The 22,237-nt window shown below is 36.0% G+C and overlaps 1 protein-coding gene across 2 annotated transcripts in view; it reads right to left on the bottom strand.

Moving 5' to 3' along the window:
* The window catches only part of ADAM32 (ADAM metallopeptidase domain 32), a 160,737-nt gene that overhangs the window by 57,809 nt on the left and 80,691 nt on the right, over nt 1–22,237 (bottom strand). The window contains exons 12-14 of one of the 2 annotated variants that reach the window (XM_011993407.1): nt 11,046–11,226; nt 1,762–1,854; nt 228–426 (exon numbers count right to left, since the gene is read on the bottom strand). In XM_011993407.1, the coding sequence (XP_011848797.1) occupies nt 228–426; nt 1,762–1,854; nt 11,046–11,226 (473 nt within the window). The remainder of the gene's footprint in view (nt 1–227; nt 427–1,761; nt 1,855–11,045; nt 11,227–22,237) is intronic. The other variant, XM_011993415.1, reaches the window with a different exon arrangement.

Below are 22,237 nucleotides of genomic sequence, written 5' to 3'. Positions count from 1 at the left end.
TTGTCAGTTCTATGTCAGCAAAGATGGAAAAAATATAAACATTAAAAAGAAGAATTAGTGTGTATATGTTTGCTTATACATATAATAAAATATATACATTTAATATATTCCACATTTTACACCATATAAAAATTTCACATTTTATATATATTAAAAATATTCCCCATTATCCTGGTAATGTTAATAACAATGTTAAGGGCTATTTAGATGTAACAAAAAGATATTACCTTTTCCAAATACACTCTCACAACGTGCATCAAGATCATGGCAGTCTCCATCATAACAAATAAACTTGCTATTTTTGCATGGAAGTCCATTGAATAAAGTTATGTCAGGACCACACTCTGGTGAGCTTCCATTACAATTTTCAGCAATGTCACATTCAGGATGTGCTTTCGGCCTACATTCAACACCTGATTTTAAAATCTAAGAGAAATTAGAATATAAAAAATAAAGCATTACAAATAGGATTACTGTGTTTATTAATATTTACTTCAAAATTGTGTTAATCATTTTCACTTTAGTCTATCAATTAATGTATATTAATACTTTTTTATACAAATTACTATGCTAATAATATAAAAATATAAATAGAATGTTTTTGACTAAAATAGGAGATAAGATATATGTACAAGAAAATGTAAAACACAAATCTGATGTGATGAAAGTCAAAGTTTTATTTGTATTCTCAATGTAAGAGAAGAACGTTTGCTTTAAGCTTAGGAAATTTATTTCTTTTGGGTGAAAATACTGTAATTTAGTCCATTTCTAAATGAAATATACTTTTTCAAGCCATAGTGTGTAAGTATGGAATACTTTAAAATTCTATGACAACTGTGAAACAAGAATAACTGCAGAGGGAAACACAAGCGTGATTAAAAACGCAGTTCAACTGTGAGAGTCTTCGGAGAGGAAGGAACCCAACTATAACCTTTCTCTCACATCATGGAAGTATGTAGACTCTTTCACACACAGAATTGTGGAAATTTACAAAAAGAATCTTAAATAAAACATCTATCTCATAATTCTTAATTGATGACTTCCAGCTGACACTAAAAAGATTATAGAAGTAAGAATGCAATCAGATAATAACATCCTAAGAAAAGAATACATAAAACTGCATCGGTGCAGGACAGTCATGAAGATAGAATGCATTACAAGTACTTCAACAGAGGTATTCTCCTATGAGAAACCTGTTAATAATATTTTAGAAGAGCTGAAAAGAAAAACAGAAAACAGGAGTCAATGTCTTCACCATAGAAACTAAAACATAATCTTTAAGTCAAATGATCTTTGAATAATAAGTTCAAAGTTTAAATGTCATGCTACATGCACCATGTGAAAAATGTTACTTCTAGTGAGCTTCATTCCTTATACATTCAAGGAAATCTGCTGTATCTTTCAATTACATATAGATACTTATTCACAACCCATAAAAACGTTTTTCTTTACAATAATATAAATAATGTATCGAGTAAATAAATAATTGTTCCATTCAGTGGAGGTCTTCTCTATTGAAGAATCCTATAATATCTCTAAATCAAGGTGTAAAAAACAACAGCATCAACTTACTGAAAATATTGGCATGTAGAACACCTAAGAAAAATTAACAAAAATCAGAAATCCGATTCTGAGTTTATTATCTTTCTCTTTATCTGAAAAGTAACTTAACTGATTTACAGCTGTAGGTCTAAGTGTTGTAAAGTACCCTGCACATGATTTATTACATATCTGAAAAATGTCCATAAACTTAAATCTTACTTGACAGTCTCTGCAGCATGATCCTCTATAACATTGTGCTCCGTCTTTCAGCACACAAGTTCGAAAGTCACAACAGCTTGCAGGTCCACATTGCTATGAATTAGTGAAAGGTACAAGTAAAAATACATCATGACAATAGTAAAATCTTTACAAGGAGTTATATTTTGATGGGCTTACTGTTTGAATTTGGAAAGGGATATGAATGCTGCTGATAGTTATAGGTTTTAACATCTCTAAACATTTAAAACACTAATGTAGGACTTACACTACCAGTCATAAGAGAGTAACTAGTAACCTACTTACCTTCCTCTGGACTATATTCTCTACTTAAAAGACATGGAGAATGTCAAAATGGATAAAAAGCAAGACCTCACTATATGCTGCCTTAAAAAATACATCATGTATGAAGACACACATAGACTGAAAAGAAAGGCATGGAAAAATGTATTACATGCACATGGAAACACAAAAGAGCAGGAATAGCTCTATTTGTATTAGATAAAATAGACTTCAAGTCAAAGACTGTAAAAAGAAACAAAGGTGGTCCCCATATAATACTAAAGTAGTCCATTTAGCAAGAGAATATAATAATTCTAAATATAGTGCACCCAACACTGGTGAATCCAAATATATAAAGCAAACATTAATCGACATAAAGAGAAAGAAAGAATACATTACAATAATACTTGGATAATTCAACACCTCACTCAGTAATGGAAAGATCACCCAAACCGAAAAGAAAAAAAAAAAAATCAACAGAGACATCAGAGTTAAAACACACTCTAGACCAAATGGACCTAACACAACATTTCATCAAACAGCTATAAAATGCATATTCTTTTCATTAGCAAGTGAAACATTCTTCAGAACAGACCATATGCTAAGCTAAAAAACACATGTCAACAAATTCAAAAAACAATTAAAATCATATGAAGTATCTTTTCTGACCACAATGGAATAAAATAGAAATCAATAACAAGAACTTAAAAAACTACACAAACACACAGAAATTAAACAACATGCTCCTGAATGATCAACAGTCAATGAAGAAATAAAGAATAAAAAAAAATTGCTTGAAACAAATGAAATAGAAACACAGCATAACAAAACCTATGAGATACAGCAAAAGCAATACTAAGATGGTAGTTTATAAGAATAAATGCCTACATCAAAAAAGGAGAAAATTCTCAAATCAGCAACCTAATGATGTACCTCAAGAAACTAGAAAGGCAAGAAGAAATCAAACTTAAAATTAGTGGAACGAAAGAAATAATACAGATCCAAGTAGAAATAAGTAAAAGAGACTATAAGCGCAAATTGAATAAAAAAACAAAACCCATCCATCTGCCGTCTTCAAGAGATTCATCTTATATTATATGTAACAAAACCAGCAGGCTCATAGTAAAGGGTTGGAGAAAGATCATGCAAATGGAAAACAAAAAAGAGCAGAAGTCACTATTTTTATATCAGATAACACAAACTTTGGACCAAAAACAGTAATAAAAGATAAATAATGACATCACATAATGGAAAAGAGTTCAACAAGAAGAATTAATGGTACCAAATATATATGCACTGAACACTGTAGAACCTAGATTCTAGCTATTTCTCAACCTACAAAAACACTTAATCACACAATAATAGTGGAGAACTTTAATACCCCACTGACAGTGCTAGACAGACCACCAAGACAAAAAACTAAAAAGGAAATTCTGAATGTAATTCAACACTTAACCAATTGGACCTAATACACATTTACAGAGTACCCCATATGTCAACAACAGAATATACATTTTTCTTATCCATGCGCGGAACATACTCTAAGATCAACCACATGCTCAACCATAAACCAAGTCTAAATAAATTTTTTAAAAATTGAAAGTATACCAACCATACACTCAAGCCACAGTGAAATAAAAATAGAAATCAATACCAAGAAGATATCTCAAAAACCATGGAAATTAAACAGCTTGCTCTTGAATGACTTCATGTTGCTGAAAGAGGCACCAAAGAGGATGGGAAAGAAAGTCTTGAATTGCCAACAGCAACTATCCCTCATCCCCCAGCAGCAGCTTCATGGTGCAGAGAATCTGTGATTCAGGGAAAAGAGCACAGTGATTGTGAGACTTTGCATTGAATTCAGTGTTGCCTTGACACAGTGTAAAGCAGAACCAGGCTATCCTCAGCTGACGCCCATCCATAGAGGGGGCATATAAACCAGCCCTAGCCAGAGGGGAACCATCCATCTGATCAGTCAGAGCTTGAGTTCCAGCAAGCCTCACCACCATGGGCTGGAGTACTCTGCTGCCCTAAGTGAACTTGAGGGGCAATCTGTGACACAAGGACTGCAATGACTAGACAAGTCCTAGTGGTGAGCTGGGCTCCAAGCCAGACTGCAGGGGCAAGTGACCTGTAGAGACACCAGCCAGGGAAGCTAAGAGAATGCTTGTGCCATCCTTCCCCCAGCCTCAGGCAGCAGAGTGCACAGCTCCAAAAAGACCCCGTCCTTCTGGTTGAGAGAAGGGAACCTGCTGCCTTGAATGGAAGGAGCCAGTCCAGGAAGGATCAATCACCTACTGACTAAACAGCCCTTGGGCCCTAAAGAATGAACAGTGATACCCAGGTAGTATGCTGTAGGCCTTGAGTAAAACTTAGTCATGCTGACTTCAGGTACAAGCTCTACCACAGTGGGGCAGAGCACCAAGAGGGCTCTTGGGTTCCCTGATTCCAAGCCTTTTCTCTTAGATAGCACTTCTGGACCTGCCCTGGGACAGAGGGGAGCCCACTGCCCTGAAGAGTGAGTCCCAGGTCTTGCACACCCACAACAAGCGGACTAAGGAGTCACTGGGCCTAAACTCAACATCAGAAGTGGTCTGGCATTACTCCCTGAAGGCCTGTGGTGGTAGAAGCCATAGGGTGAGGCTCCTCAGCCTATGGGGAAAAAAGGTAAGAGTGGGAAGGACTGTGTCAAGTGGTTGGACTACCAGATCAGCCACAGTAGAACGGAACACCAGGTATATTTCTAAGGTTTCTGACTCCAATCCCTGGCTCCAGGATGGCATCCCTGCACCTGCCCAGGGGCTGTGAGAACTTGCTCCCTAAAAGGGAGGACACAACCCTTGCTGGCTTTGCCACCTGCTGATCGTGGAGCTCCAGGGCCTTGAGAGAACATAGGCAGTAGTCAGGTAGTGATTTCAGCAAGCCTTGCGTGAGACCCAGTGACCTGCTGACTTCAGGTCTGATCCAGCGCAATCCAAATGGTGGTGGCCACAGGAATGTGTCTCTCCAACCCCAGCTCCAGACAGTCAGCACAGAAAGAAAGAGAGATTCCATTTATTTGGGAGAAAGTAAGAAAAGAAAACAAGTGTCTCTGCCTGGTAATCCAGAGAATTCTTCTGGATATTATCCAAGACCACCAAAACAGTACCTCTAAGTCTACAAAAAAACACACCATTACTGAGGTTGGGGTGACCCCCTAATGCAAATATGGCCTAAATCACAACACCTAAGTCCTTTCGAATACTCTGGAAAACCTTCCCAAGGAGGATGGCTACAAATAAGCCCAGATGGCAAAGACTATAATAAATACCTAACTCTTCAATGCCCAGAAACCAAAGAACATCCATAAGCATCAGGAAACTCTGACTTCACCAAATGAACTAAATAAGACATCAAGGACTAATTCTGGAGAAACAGAGATATGTGACCTTTCAGACAGAGAATTCAACATAGCTATTTTGAGGAAACTCAAAGAAATTCAACATAACACAGAGAAAGAATTCAAAATTCTATCAGATAAATTTTAAACGTAAATTGAAATTATTTAAAAAATCAAGCAGAAATTCTGCGGCTGAAAGATGCAATTGGCATACTGAAGAATGCATCAGAGTCTCTTAATAGCAGAATTGACCAAGCAGAAGAAAGAATTAGTGAGCCTGAAGAAAGGCTATTTGAAAATCCACAGAGGTGACAAATAAAAAAAGAATAAAAAAGAATGAAGCATATCTACGAGATCTACAAAATAGCCTCAAAGGGGCCAGTCTAGGAGTTACTGGCCTTAAAGAGGAGGTAGATAAAGAGGTGCGGGTAGAAAGCTTTTTTCAAAAATATAATAACAGAACTACCCAAACCTAGAGAAAGATATCAATATCCAAGTACAAGAAGGTTATAGAACACCGAGCAGATTTAACCCAAAGAAAACTCCCTCAAAGAGTTTAATAATCAAACCCCTAATGATCTAAGATAAAGGATCCTAAAAGCAGCAAGAGAAAAGGAACAAATAATATACAATGGAGATTCAATATGTCTGGCAGCAGACTTTTCAGCAGAAACCTTACAGGTCAGGAGAGAGAGGCATGACATATTTAAAAGTGCTGGAAAAAAAACTTTTGCCTTAAGATAGCATATCTGGCAAAAATATATATATATATATTCTTTAAACATAATGGAGAAATAAAGACTTTCCCAGAGAAAGAAAAGCTGAGGGATTTCATCAACACTGGACCTGTCCTGCAAGAAATGCACAAGGGAATTATTTTATCAGAAAGCAAAGGATGTTAATGAGCATTAATAAATCATCTGAAGGTACAAAACTCACTGGTAAGAGTACCTACAAAGAAAAACACAGAATATTATGACACTTTAACTGGGCCGCATAAAAATACTCTTATTCTAAGCAGAAAGACTAGATGATGAACCAATCAAAATAATAACTACAACTTTTCACGACATAGTCAGTACAATATATATAAGTAGAAAAAACAAACAGTTGAAAAGCAGGGGGAGGAATTAAAAACAGAATTTTGATTAGTCTTCTTGCTTGTTTGTGCAGTGTTAAATTGTTATCAGCTTAAAATAATGGGCTCTAAGATAGTATTTGCTAGTCTCATGCTAACCTCAAATCTAAAAACACATAACAGATACACAGAAGATAAAAAGCAAGAAATTAAATCATATCACTAGAGGAAAATCACCTTTACTAAAACGAAGATGAAGGAAAGAGGAAAATGAAGGAAACGGGAAGGGAAGGAAAGGAAAGAGAAGAAAGGGGAAAGGAAAGGAAGAAGAAAGGCAAATAACAAAATGGCAGGAGAAAGTTATTATTTATCAATAATAACATGGAATATAAATCAACTAAACACTCCAATCAAAAATCAAAGAGTGGCTAAATGAATTTTAAAAACAAAAGAAATTAATGATCTGTTGCCTACAATAAATACACTTCACCTATAAAGACATACACAGACTGAAAATAAACAGATGGAAAGGGATCCTTTGCCAATGGAAACTAAACAAAGAGCAGGAGTAGCTAGACTTATATCGGACAAAACACATTTCAAGACAAAAACTATAAAAGACAAAGAAGGTAATTTTATAATGATAAAAGGCTCATTTCAGCAAGAGTATATAACAATTGTAAATATATATGCACCCAACACTGGAGCACCCAGATATATAAAGCAAATATTATTAGAGCTAAAGAGAGAGATAGACCCAATACAATAAGAGCTGGAGACTTTAACACCCCACTTTTAGCAGTCAGTAGACCTTCCAGACAGAAAATCAATAAAATCAATAAAGAAACATCAAACTTAATCTGCACTATAGATCAAATGGATCTAATAGATATTTACAGAACATTTCATCCAACAACTGAATAATACACATTCTTTTCTTCAGAACATGACTTGTTCTCAGGTATAGACAGATCATATGTCAGGTCACAAAAGAAATCTTGAAGCATTCAAAAAAATTAAATAATATCAAGCATCTTCTCTGACCACAATGGAATAAAACAAGAAAGCAATAATAAAAGGAATTTTGGAAACTATTACAAATACATGGAAATTAAACAATATGCTCCTGAATTAGCAGTGGGTCAATGAGGAGATTAAGAAGGAAATTTAAAAATTTCTTGAAACAAATGATAATGGAAATGCAACATACCAAAATCTATGAGATAGAGCAAAACAGTACTAAAAGGTATGTTATAGCTCTATGCATTTATATCAAAAAAGAAGAAAAACATTTCTATATGGTAACAGTGAACAATCTGAAAATCAAGAAAGTAATCCCATTTACAATAACTATAAATAAAATAAAATGTCTAGGAATTAATTCAATCAAATAAGTGACAGATCTCTACAATGAAAACTATGAAACATTGATGCAAGAAATTGAGAACACCAAAAATGAAAAAATATTCCATGTTAATGGATTAGAAGAACCAAAATTGTTGAAATAGCCACACTACCCAAAGCAATCTACAAATTCAATGCAATCTCTATAAAAATACCAGTGACATTCCTCACAGAAATAGGAAAAAAATCCTAAAATTTACATGAAACCAAAAAAGACCCACAATAGCTAAAGCTATCCTGAGCAAAAAGAACAAAACTAGAGGAATCACATTACCTGATTTCAAATTATACTACAGAGGAATACTAACCAAAACGATATGGTACAGAAACATAGACCAGTGGAACAGAATAGAGAAGCCAGAAATAAATCCATTCATCTACAGTAAACTCATTTTTGACAAAAGTGTCCAGAACATACACTGGGGAAAGAACAGTCTCTTCAGTAAGTGATGCTGAGAAAACGGGATATCCATATGCATGATAATGAAACTAGGCCCCTCTCTCTCTTACCATATAAAAAAATCAAATCAAAATGGATTAAAGACTTAAATCTAAGACCTCAAACTATGAATCTACTACAAGAAAACTTTGGAGAAACTCTCCAGGACATTGGACTAGACAAAGATTTCTTGAATAATACCCCACAAGCACACAAAACCAAACCAAACATGGACAAATAGGATCACATCAAGTTAAGAGGCTTCTGCATAGCAAAGAAAGCAGTCAACAAAGTGAAGAGACAACCCACAGAATGGGAGAAAATATTTGCAAACTACTCATCTGACAAGGGACAATACCCATCTGGATAATATCCAGAACATATAAGGAACTCAAACAACTCTACAGGAAAAAATCTAATAATCCGTTTAAAGGTGGGCAAAAGATCTGAATAGACATTTCTCAAAAGAAGACATACAAGTGGCAAACAGATATATGAAAAGGGGTTCAACATCAATGAGCATCAGAGAATTGCAAATCAAAACTACCATGAGATATCATCTCATCCCATTTAAAATGGCTTTTATCCAAAAGGTAGGCAATAACAAATGTTGGTGAAGATGTGGAGAAAAGGGGATCCTTGTACACTGTTGGTGGGAGTGTAAATTAGTACAACCACTATGTGGAACAGTTTGGAGGTTCCTCAAAAAACTAAAAATAGAGCTATCGTATGATCCAGCAATCCTACTTCTAGGTATATACCCAAAAGAAAGGAGTATATCAGTATGGAAATCAGTATGTCAAAGAGATATTTGCATGCCCATATTTATTGCAGCACTATTCTCAATAGCTAAGATTTGGAAGCAACCTAAGTATCTATCTACAGATGAATGGATAAAGGAAATGTGGTACATATACACAATGGAGTACTATTCAGCCATAAAAAAGAATGAGATTCAGTCATATGCAACAATATGGATGGAACTGGAGGTCATTATATTAAGTGAAATAAGCCAGGTGGAGAAAGACAAACACTGCATGTTCCCACTTATTTGTGGAAGCTAAAAGTTAATGCAAATTTAAACCACTACAAAACAACTGGAATAGCTAAAATTTAAGAAGTGGATAGTAACAAATTCTAGTTCAGATACGAAGGAACTCAAAGTTTCATATGCTGCTGACAGGAGTGTAAAAAGATATGACCATTTTGGAAAATATTTTGGCAATTTCTTATAAACATACATGTATCATATGACCTAGCAGTTGTACTTGTACAAATTAAGAATAATGGACCAATAGTTTAATAACTTAAATGTCCATTAGCAGGTGAATGTTTAAAACAGATTATGGTATATCTATACAATTAAATATTACTCAAAATTAAAAGGGAGAAACTATTGTGATATGAAATAAATGGATGAATCTCAAAAACACTATATTGAAAGGAAAAAGCCAGACACAAACAATATGTGCTATGTCCTTTCATTTATATGACTTTCTAGACCAGGCAAAGGTAACAGAATCAGAAATTGTCTGGAGACAAGTGGAGGTAGAAATGACTGCAAATATGAATAAGCTTTTGGGGATTATGAAAAAATATATTTTAATTATACCAAAGGTTATATACATTTGTTGAAACTCATCAACCTGTACACTTAAAATGGGTGCATTTTACTGTATGTGGATTATACCCCAATAAAATTGATTTTTTTTTAAAAAAATCAAGAACCAGGTGTGGTAGCTCATGCCTGCAATCCCAGCACTTCGGAATGCCTGAGGCAGGTGGATTACCTGAGGTCAGGAGTTTGAGACCAGCCTGACCAATATGATGAAACCCTGTCTCTACTGAAAATACAAAATTAGCCAGGCATGGTGACAGGTGCCTGTAATCCCAGCTACTTGGCAGGCTGAGGCAGGAGAATCGCTTGAACCCGGGAGGCAGAGGTTGAAGCGAGCCGAGATTGCACCATTGCACTCCAGCCTGGGCAACAAGAGCGAAACTCCATCTCAAAAAATAAATTAATTAAAATAAAATAAAAAATAAAGAAAGGACTTGTTCTTACTAAATTGTTAAACATAATACAAAAACATAGTAATTAAAATAATGTGATATGGTACAAGTAATTCAGACCTATGAATGGAACAAATCCTAATAAATTTTTGTCTGCCTTGTAACCAAGGAAATTTATAACATTTGCAGTACTGCTACAAATATTGAATTATATAAAAGCATTAAACCCTAGGCCTTTTGAATTCATTATATTTTCAGAGTTTCCCTATCAAGTGAAAAATCAAAATATCTAGTGTTCATATTACAATATTGATACAGATTCCTGTACTAACTACTGATTCCATTGTGAAGTAAAACCCTAAAGGACACATTGGGCTGCTTAATCAATCTTCATTAAGACATCTGTAAAATGTCCAAAGGTTAAGCAGAGATTCGTAAAGAACCCTATGTAGTCTGAAACTCAAAAGTTTATTCTAGACTCTCCTCTTTCCCATTACCAAAATTTTGTGCAGTACATTTTAAACCTGTTCAAAATTCTTCAACCTACAAAACCTAGACAGTATTTTCTTGTATTTCAACCCAACTTCACTTGCTGTCAACATTCTGCATGGTACTCATTTGAGATACATGACATTTATGAAAAAGATAAACTAAAAATAAATTCATTAATCAATTTTCCTAGTTATCATACTTACAGCTTCAGTACCACAATCACAGATTTCACTTCCCTCCAATCTGCCATTGCCACAGACTGGTTTTGGAGATTTTTTTTGCATTTGTGGCTTATTCTGAAGACATTTGGCACCCACATTTGAAATGAAATTTTGAAAGCTCCTCAAACTGCAACTGCTAAAAGTCTTCACACCATTGGATTGCCTAAAGATGAATCCATATAATGTCATTGGCAATATACTTCTGAAAACACATTTCTATATGATATAAATTAATTTCAAAATGTTAAATTCAATTGACTATTACAAATGTTTATAGTAAGTGCTTAGAGGCCAAAATCATAGTTGAGGATGTCATGTGATTTTATTCACTGGAATACATGTTCTTATTAAAACAAAGCTAAGTACAGTTCAGCAGCAAAACACACACACACAGTAATCCAATTTTAAAATAGGCAAAGGATTTGAACAGATACTATTCCAAATAAAAATTAGCACCCAGATTTGGACAGACATCACTTCAAATAAAAATTAACACCCAATTACCAACAAAATTTTATTAAACAAATGATAATGTGCTTAGTCCTGAACTTCTTCAAATAGCTCAGAAAAAAATTGTATATTTATCAAAATTATATATTATTATGCCTATATACCAATAATAAAGAGAATTCATTGAACAGTTCCATAGGAAGTCCATTTTTACTTTATTTGTATATAGTAAACATCTGTAATGCAAGGAAGAAACTGAGATTTATTGAGTACCTGTTATGTGCCAGATTTCTTTACAGATTTGTCTGTGCACATTACCTTGAAAGTGAGGATTTAAGATATGAGATGTGGAAGAGAAGGCAGAGCAAGATCATGGAATAGAACCCTCCAGTGATCATCCCTCCATAGGGACACTGAAGTGAACAATTACCCTGCAAGAAAATACCTTCACAAGAGCTAAAAGAATGAGGTAAAAGATCACAGTAACTGGTTGGCATAATAACAAGAAAAGACACATTGAAGAGGGTAGGAATGACAGTTTTGCATTGCCTACACCATCCCTTCCCCAATCTGAAGCAGTGCACATAGAGAGTGAATTTGTCTTTTAGGAGAGGGAGAAAGAAGTGTGCATGGGACTTTGCCTGAGAAACATGTACCAGCCCCACTACCATAAAACAAAGCAACAGCTGAACCCCGTGATCCCTGATTCCAGCTGGTGCCCACAGACTTCTAGACCTGCCCCAGCTCAGAAGGCAATTCGCCACCCCAGCAGGATGGAACCAAGCCTTGGCCAGCTTCACCACTGGCTGACGAAAGAAGCTTTAGGCCATGAATAAATATCAGCAACAATCAGGTAATAGTGACTGTGGGTGTTAGGTGAGCAAACCCTAACCATTACTGTGCTGGTCTATGAGACCATGGAATTCAGGTGTGAGCCAGTAAGCTGCCAGTTGCAGTGGCCATGAAAGTGCACACACACCTCTCCTGTAACTTCAGACAGTGCAGTGTAGACAGCGACTCCTTCTGCTAGGGGAAGGAAAAGGAAGTGAGCAAGAGACTTTGGGATTGGAAACCCACAGGACTGTCTCTGATATTCCCCAAGTCCATCAGGGTTGGATACATAGGAATCTTCAAGAGAGCCACAGCATAACTGAGCTTAAGGTGCTATCTAGTGCTGAAACGGCAGCAGTGACCACAGTCTTAACTCATCAGCCAGTACTCTTGGAATTTCTGTAAAGTCCTCTGAAGAAGGACAAGTACAAACAAGGCCAGACTGTGAAGACTAGAAAAAATACTTAATTCTTTAATGCCCAGATATATCCATAAGCATTAATAACATTCAGGAAAATATGATCCCATCAAGTATAATAAATAAGGCACCAGTAACCAAACCTGGAGAAAGATGTGTGAACTCTTACACAGAAAATGCAAAATAGATGTTTTGAGGAAGCTCAAATAACAACAAGAAAACATAGAGAAACAATTCAGAAAATTATCAGAGATATTTAACAAAGAGATTGAAATAATTTTAAAAATCAAGCAGAATTCCTGGAGCAATAACAGATAAACTGAAAACTGTATTAGAGGGTCTGAAAAGCAGAGGTGATCAAACAAAAGGAAGAATTCATGAGCTCAAACACAGGCTATTTGAAAATACATCAAGAAGAAAAAAGAAAAAAGGAATTTAAAAGAACAAAGAACACTTATTGGATCAATGAGATAGCATCAAAAAGAAAATGTAAGAGTCATTGACCTTCAAAGGGAGTAGAGGAAGAGAAAGGGGGTAGAAAGGTTATTCAAATAAATAATAATGGAAAATTGTCCAAACCTAAATATAAATATCCAGTTATAAGAAGGTCAAAGATCACCAAGAAGAGTCAACCCAAATAAAACTACCTCAAGGCATAAATATAATAATCAAACTCTCATAGGTCAAGGACAAGAGAGACTCCTAAAAGCAGTAAGAGAAAAGAAGCAAATAACATATGAAGGAGTGTCAATACATCTGGCAGCAGAATTCTCTATGGAAACCTTAAAGACCAGGAAGGAGTGGAATGACATATTCCAAGTCCTGAAGGAAAAAACTTTCAACCAAGAATATTGTACCCAGGAAAACTATCCTTAAAAATGTAGGAGTGATTCAAAACTCTTAGACCAACAAAAGTGGAGGGAATTCATCACCACCAAACCATAAGAAATGCTAAAAGAAGTTTTTCAATCTGACAGAAAAGGATGCTAATGTGCAACAAGAAAACATGTGAAGGTATAAAAGTAAACAAATTTGGAACACTCTAACACTGTAACTATGGGGTGTAAAATATTCATATCTTTGGTATAAAGATTAAAAGCCAAAGATATTGAAAAACAATAACAATTTTTAAGAGATAGGTAATATAAAAATATGTAAATTTAGAGATCAAAAACTCAAAATTGGGGAGAAGGGAGTTAAAGGGTAGAGTTTTTAGGTTGTGTTTGTTTCATTCTTTGTGATCAAAAAATGGGTATTATCAAAAAGACAAAAAAATTACACACTATAAAAGATGGGGAGAAAGGCAATATCTTGAACATTCTTAGCAAAAATGTAAATTACACAACCATTATGAAAAAATATGAACCTTCCTCAAAAACCTAAAAATAGGACTACTATATGATCCAGCAATCCACTACTGGGTTTATAGCTATAAAAAATAAATCAGAATATCACAGAGATATCTGCACTCCCATGTTTATTGCAGCACTATTCACAATAGCCAATACATGAAATTAATCTAAATGCCCATCTACAGATAAACTGATTTTTAAAATGTGGTATATATGTAAATGGAATATTATTCCACCATAAAAAGGAATGGAATCCTATCATTTCTGACAACATAAATGGAGCAGGAGGACATTCTGTTAAGTGAAATAAGCCAGACCGCAGAAACAAACACCACATGATTACACTCATGTGTGAAATTTTTTAAAGGTTGATTTCATAGAAATAGAGAGTAGAATAGTGGTTACCAGAGGCTGGTGAGGGGAAGAGAGAGAGGAAAACTGGGAGAGGTTGGTTAATGTGTACAAAGTTAGCTAAACAGGAAGAGTAAGTGCGGGTATTTTATTACACAGTAGGGTGACTATATCAAATGACAATGTAGTGCATATTTCAAGATAGCTAGAAGAGCAGATTTTGAATGTTATTGCCACACTGAAATGATAAATGTTTAAAGTGGTGGATATGGGAATTACCCTAATTTCATCATTATACAATATATGCAAATGTTGGAACATTACACTGTGCCCCCATATACACGTAAAAATTTTGGTCAATTATAAATTTTTTAAATGTATGAATAAGAAAGACACAAGTTGTCACTTTTAGAAACTATATATAAATTAAATTATCAAAATGATATATCAGGAATAGGAGGGGGCTTCAAAATGGCTGACTAAGGGAGACTGGCACTTTTCTCATGCACAAAAAAGACCGAAAGAACAAGTAGATAACCAGACATTAAATAGAGGTTCCAAGAGAGAACACTGGAATTCATTGGAAAAGTGACAAAAAAACTTCTGAGGCATAGAAAGAGAGAGGAGCAAAGAAGCCAGCCTGGCCATAATAAGTTCAAATCCAGAAGCAACTCCTCATCGCAAGAGAAGGTAAACAAGATCCCCAGCCACCCACATTCCCATTGTGGACGGCTGCAGTCCTAGTGATGGGACAGTCCCTCAGCCCACAAAGGCTCTGAGATTAGTGTAGGCAGGTGCCTCGAGTCCACAAGTTGGTATTGTTTCACAGAGGGTGTTTGTGCTGGGTCCCAAACACCCCCATCCCCCGCCCACCAGGACGCAAGCTGACACAGCACTACACCATTTTGAGAGCCCAGCCCCACCAAACCACCTGATTCAGGTTCGATCCTGAACTGAATCCCAACAGTTCCAGCATCTCCACATCCCTATCATCCCACTGACATACCCACACATCCACCCAGAGGGCTGCAGTGTCACAAAACAGGATTGACCCAGGAATGCAGTTGTGTCTCCAGCACTCTAGCTGATTCTGCATCTACAGCCCAGGAAATGAGTGGTGCAGTGCACCAAAAAGGCTACCTCAAGGATGAAGGGAACCAAACAAATTCTACCCAGAGCTTGAAAGTTTCCTGCCCAGGGCTGCTGCAACTGACGGCAAGCTAGAACCCTCCAATGTCAAGGTCACTGTGTATCTGCATCTACCTTCAGAGGGACTTAGGACTGGCCTGAAAACATGCTGTTCTGGGGCCTGAGGACAAGCTTGCCCCACCTGCTGACTTCAGTGCCCATGCACACCATCTGGAGACCTGAGAACAGGTCCATTCTACCAACTGCCACCACTGCTGGCACCTGAGCATGTCACCTGGATACATCTATAAATACATCTATAGGGAAAAGTATTTCCCCATTAAAGTCAATTCATAAAATTGTAAGAAGCAACTGATACACCAGATGTGCCGATATTAATGTAAAGACATTAAAAAGCATGAAAAAAGAAAGAAAAAATATACCTCTAAAGGAATACCAAAATTATGCAGTAACAGAGCCAAAACAAAAAGAAATCTATGAAATGTCTGAAAAATAATTCAAAATAATGATAATAAAGAAACTTAGTGAGACAAAACAGAGCACAGATAAATAATACAAAGAAATCAGGAAAACAATTCATAATTTCAATGAGAAATTTAACAAAGAGATAGATATCATAAGAAAGAACTAAACAGAGATCTTGAAATTGATTATTTCAATAAATAAAATTAAAAATACAAAAGAAAGTTTCCACAATAGACCAGATTAATCATAAGAAAGAATTTCTGAACTTGAAGATAGAGTTTTTAAATAACCTGATCAGACAAATTATATACATATATGACAGAAAGCCTACATGACATATGAAACACCATACAGGAACCAAATATTCAAATTTTGGAACTAGAAGAAGAAGAGATGTAAAGGCACAGAAGACTTATGTAAGGAATAATAGCTGAAACTCTCCAAAGTTTTGCAAGACATATAGACATCAAGATACAGGTAACAAAAGATCTCGAAATATATTCAACCAAAAAGGTCTTGTTCAAAGCACATATAGTCAAACTATCAAAAGTAGAAAACAAAGAGAGAATTCTAAAAACAGAAAGAGAAAAATGTCAAGTCACATATAAAGGAACACCCATGAGAATAACAGCAGATTTCTCAGCAGAAACCTTATAGGCCAGGAGAGAATGAAAGTACATATTGAAAGTACTGCAAGAAAACAACTATCAGCCAAGAATACTATATGCAGCAAAGCTATCCTTCAAAAATGAAGGAGAAATAAAATGTCTTTTCCAGACAAGAAAAAAAAACGAGGAATTTGTCACCACTAGACTAGTCCTATAAGAAATGCTTAAGAGAATCCTAAACCGGGAAGTAAAAGGAGAATAGCTACCATCATGAAAACACATACAAGTATACAACTCACTGATGGAACAGATGATAAGAGAAAAGGAGAAGAGAAAAAAAAATAAAATGTTAAATGTTATCACGACCCAAATTATCTAATGTAAAGGTATATAATAAAAGAGGAAGAAAGGCTGAGAGCAGCAGCTCATGCCTGTAATCCCAGCACTTTGGAATGCCGAGGTGGGTGGATCACCTGAGGTCAGGAGTTCGAGACCAGCATGGCCAACATGGTGAAACCCCATCTCCACTAAAAATACAAAAATTAGCCAGGCATGGTGGTGCACACCTTTAGTCCCAGCTACTTGGGGTGCTGAGGCAGGAGAATCATTTGAACTCAGGAGGTAGAGGTTTCAGTGAGCCAAGATCACACCACTTTACTCCAGCCTGAGTGACAAAGTGAGACTCTGCCTAAAAAAAAAAAGAAGAATGAAAGAAAGAATATATCAAACAATCACAAAACATTGACAAATGACAGGAGTAAGTCCTAATCTATCAATAATAATCTCAAATATAAATGGCTTAAATTCCTAAATTGAAAAATATAGACTGGCTGAAAGGATTTAAAAATATATATGCTGCCTACAAAACCTCACTTACATTGTAAAGACCTGTAGATCAAAAGTGAAGGAAAAGAAAAAAAAAAAAACATTCTGGGCAAACAGAAACCAAAAGCATGAAAGGGTAGCTACACTCACTATTTATGTCAGAAAAAAAATAGATTATAGGACAAAACACATAAAAAGAAAAAAGTCTCCAATGATAAAGAGAACAATTCAGCAAGAGTATATACAAATTATAAATATATATGCACCAAACACTGGAACACCCAGATATATAAAACAAACATTATTAGAACTAAACAGAGAAATAGACCCCAATACAATAATAGTTGTTGACTTCAACACTCCACTTGAAGCACTGGACAGATCATCTAGACAGAAAATCAACAAAGACATCAGACAAGCAAATGCTGAGGGCATTAGTTACTATCAGATGTGTCTTACAAGAGCTCCTGAGAGAAGCACTAAATGTGGAAAGAAAAGACCATTACCAGCCACTACAAAAACACACTGAAATATACAGAGCAGTGACACTATAAAGCAACCACACAAAAAACAAGTCTGCAAAATAACCAGCTAATAACACGATGGTAGGATCAAATTCACACATATAAAAACTGACCTTTAATGTAAACAGGCTACATGTCCCAATTAAAAGACATGGAGTGATAAGCTAGAAAAAGAAATAAGACCCAATGATATGTTATCTTCAAGAAAACCATCTCACATATAATGACATCCATAGGCTCAAAATAAAAGAATGGAGAAAAATCGACCAAGCAAATGGAGAACAGAAAAAAGCAGGTGTTGCAGTCCTAATTTCAGACAAAACAGACTTTGAACGGACAAAGATAAAAAAAGACAAAGAAGGGCATTACATAATGGTAAAGGTTATAAATGACAAAGGGGATGTTACACTGACCCCACAGAAATTCTAATAACTATCAGAGACTACCACAAACACCTCTAGGCACACAGCTAGGAAATCTAGAAGAAATGAATAAATTCTGGAACACATACAATCTCCTAAGACTGAACTAGCAAGAAATTAACTACCTGAAAAGACCAATAACAAGTTCTGGAATTGAATCAATAATAAATAGCCAACTAACCGAAAGAGAAAACCCAAGACCAGATGGAGTCACAGCCAAATTCTACCAGATGGACAAAGAAGACCTGCTACCATTCCTGCTGAAACACCTTCTTTACATCATATACATAAATCAAGTCAAGATTGATTAAAGACTTAAATGTAAAGCCCAACATGTAAAAACCCTGGAAGACAACCTAGGCAATAATCATTCTGTACATAGGAACTGGCAAACATTTCATGATGAAGACTCCAAAATCAATTACAACAAAAACAAAAATTGACAAATGGGATCTGATTAAACTAAAGAGCTTCTACACAGCAAAAGAAACAATCAACAGAGTAAACAAACAGCTTACAGAACAGGAGAAAATATTTTCAAACTATGTATCTGACAAAGGTCTAATATCCAGTATCTATAAGGAACCTAAACAAATTTACAAGAAAAAAAACAAACAACCCTATTAAAAAGTGGGAAAAGGACATGAATAGGCACTTTTTAAAAGAAGACATACATGCAGCCAACAAGCGTATGAAAAAAAAAGCTCAATACCACTGATTATTCGAGAAATGCACATCAAAACTACAATGAGATACCATCTCATACCAATCCGAATGCTTATTAAAAAGTCAAAAAAAAAACATATGCTGGTGAGGTTGTGGAGAAAAAGGAACACTTATACACTGTTGGTGGGAGTGTAAATTAGGTCAACCATTGTAGAAAACACTGGTGATTCCTCAAAAAGCTAAAAATAGAACTACCATTCAATCCTGCAATGTGATTACTAGGTATATACCCAAAGGAATATAAATCGTTCTATCATAAAGACTCATGCACGTATAATGTTCATTGCAGCACTATTCACAACAGCAAAGACATGAAGTCAACCTAAATGCTCATCATTGGTAGACCAGATAAAGACAATGCGGCACAAACACACCATGGAATACTATGCAACCATAAAAAGAATGAGATCATGTTTTTTGCAGGACAATGGATGGAGCTAGAGGACACTATCTTTAGCAAACTAACACAGGAAGAGAAAACTAAATACCACATATCTTGGAGCTAAAGGATGAGAACACATAGACACATACAGAGGAACAACAGACACTGAGTCCTACTTGAGGGTGGAAGGTGGGAGGAGGGAGAGGATCAGAAAGAAACAACTATTGGGTGCCAGGATTAGTACATGGGTGACAAAATAATCTGTACAACAAACCCCCATGACTCAAGTTTACCTATATAACAAACCTGCACAGGTACAACTGAACCTAAAATTAAAGTTTAAACACACACACACAAATAATCCCACTTAAAAGTGGGCAAAGGATTTGAATAGACATTTCTCAAAGGAAGACATGCAAATTGCCAACCTGCTGTCTTTTCTGACATGAAAAAATATTCAGCATCAGTAATCACTGGAAATTTTTAAATCAAAACCACCATGAGATATGATCTCACCCCAGTTAGAATGGCTATTATCAAGCAACATAAAAACTAACAAATACTGGCAATGATGTTGAGAAAAGGCAACTCATATGCTGTTAGTGGGAATATAAATTCATACAGCCTTGATAGGAAGTATTGTGGAGGTTTCTCAAAACACTAGAACTAGAACTACAATACAAACCAGCAATCTTTGTACTTGGTATTTATCCAAAGTAAAGGAAATCAGTATATTAGAAAGATACCTGAACCTTCATGTTTATTGCAGCACTATTCACAATAGACAAAACATGGAATAAACCTAAGTGTGAATCAATGGATGAATGGGTAAAGAAAATGTGGTATGCATCACAATGGAATACTATTCAGCCATAGAAAAGAATGAGGTTTTTTCATTTGTAACAACATGAATGGAACAGGAGGTCATTAGGTTAAGTGGAAAAAGTCAGGCACAGAAAGGCAAATATCACAATTCTCAATTATGTGCAGGACTTTAAAAGTTTAATTCATAAAGATATAGAGTAGGCACTTTGGGAGGCCGAGGCAGGCGGAACACGAGGTCAGGAGATCGAGACCATCCCAGCTAACATGGTGAAATCCCATCTCTACTAAAAATACAAAAACAAAATTAGCCGGGTGTGGTGGCAGGCGCCTATAGTCCTAGCTACTCGGGAGGCTGAGGCAGGAGAATCCCGTGCACCTGGGAGGTGGAGCTTGCAGTGAGCCAAGATTGCAACACTGCACTCCAGCCTGGGCAACAGAGTGAGACTCCATCTAAAAAAAAAAAAAAAAAAAGGAGAGAGAGAGAGTAGAATGATACTTTCCAGAGACTGGGAAGAGTGGGTAGGGGAATGAAGAGAGGTTAGTTAATAAGTAGACACAGTTAGATAGAATAAGTTCTAGTGTTCAATAGCAAAGTAGGGTAACTGTAATTAATGGTAATTTATTGTATATTTCAAAATAGCTAGAAGAGGAGATTTGATGTTTTCAACACAAAGAAATGATAAATGTTTGAGAGGATGGATATTCTAACTACCCTGATTTAATCATCACACAGGTATACAGATATGAAAATATCACATGTACCCAATAAATATGTATAATTATTATGTATCAGTAGAATTTTTTCAACAATAAAAATACATTTAGACATAGTTTTACCCAAAAAAAAAGATATAATGGAAGGAGTGCTTAAGTATAAAAATGAATTTAGTACAAATACATGTTACTAATATTTTCTTGCTACTTAGTTTAAGCGAATACCAATATATTAAGTCATCTATATGAAGGAAGTGTAGACTATAGAATGAAACAAGGCTTTGAAATTAGATAAACTTGTTGACTAATACCAACCCTATGACTTATGAGGACTTAGTTAGGCAAAGTGATTAAATTATCTAAGTCTTAGTAGTTTCATCTGCATAATAGGGATAATGCCTGTCTACCTCATAGATAGGTGAGGCTGTGAGAATTAAGTATAATTAAATAAGTGAAGTATCTAATTCAATTATCTGACTTTTAATAGGTACCCAATAAATCACTGCTGGTATTACTGACACCTGCTAAAGCGTGCCTATTAATTAACTGTGTATCAAGTAAAAGTAGATCACTTTGGCTACTTATACTCCAAGACTTTTTAATAAACACATTAAATTGAAATATGTAGGGGCGGAGCAAGATGGCCGAATAGGAACAGCTCCAGTCTCCAGCTCCCAGCGCGAGCGACACAGAAGACAGGTGATTTCTGCATTTTCAACTGAGGTACCAGGTTCATCTCGCTAGGGATTGTCGGACAATCGGTGCTGGTCAGCTGCTGCAGCCTGACCAGCGAGAGCTGAAGCAGGGCAAGGCATCGCCTCACCTGGGAAGCACAAGGGGAAAGGGAATCCCTTTTCCTAACCAGGGGAACTGAGACACACAACACCTGGAAAATCGGGTAACTCCCACCCCAATACTGTGCTTTACCAAGGGTCTTAGCAAACGGGCACACCAGGAGACTATATCCCACACCTGGCCGGGAGGGTCCCACGCCCAGGGAGCCTCCCTCACTGCTAGCACAGCAGGCAGCAGCAAGGCTGGGGGAGGGGCGCCTGCCATTGCTGAGGCTTAAGTAGGTAAACAAAGCCGCTGGGAAGCTCGAACTGGGTGGAGCTCACAGCAGCTCAAGGAG

This window comes from Mandrillus leucophaeus, unplaced genomic scaffold (assembly GCF_000951045.1).
Source record: "Mandrillus leucophaeus isolate KB7577 unplaced genomic scaffold, Mleu.le_1.0 Scaffold111, whole genome shotgun sequence".
Taxonomy (NCBI): Eukaryota; Metazoa; Chordata; class Mammalia; order Primates; family Cercopithecidae; genus Mandrillus; species Mandrillus leucophaeus.
Note: the sequence above shows the minus strand (reverse complement) of the source record. Positions and strands in the feature narration are given on the sequence as shown.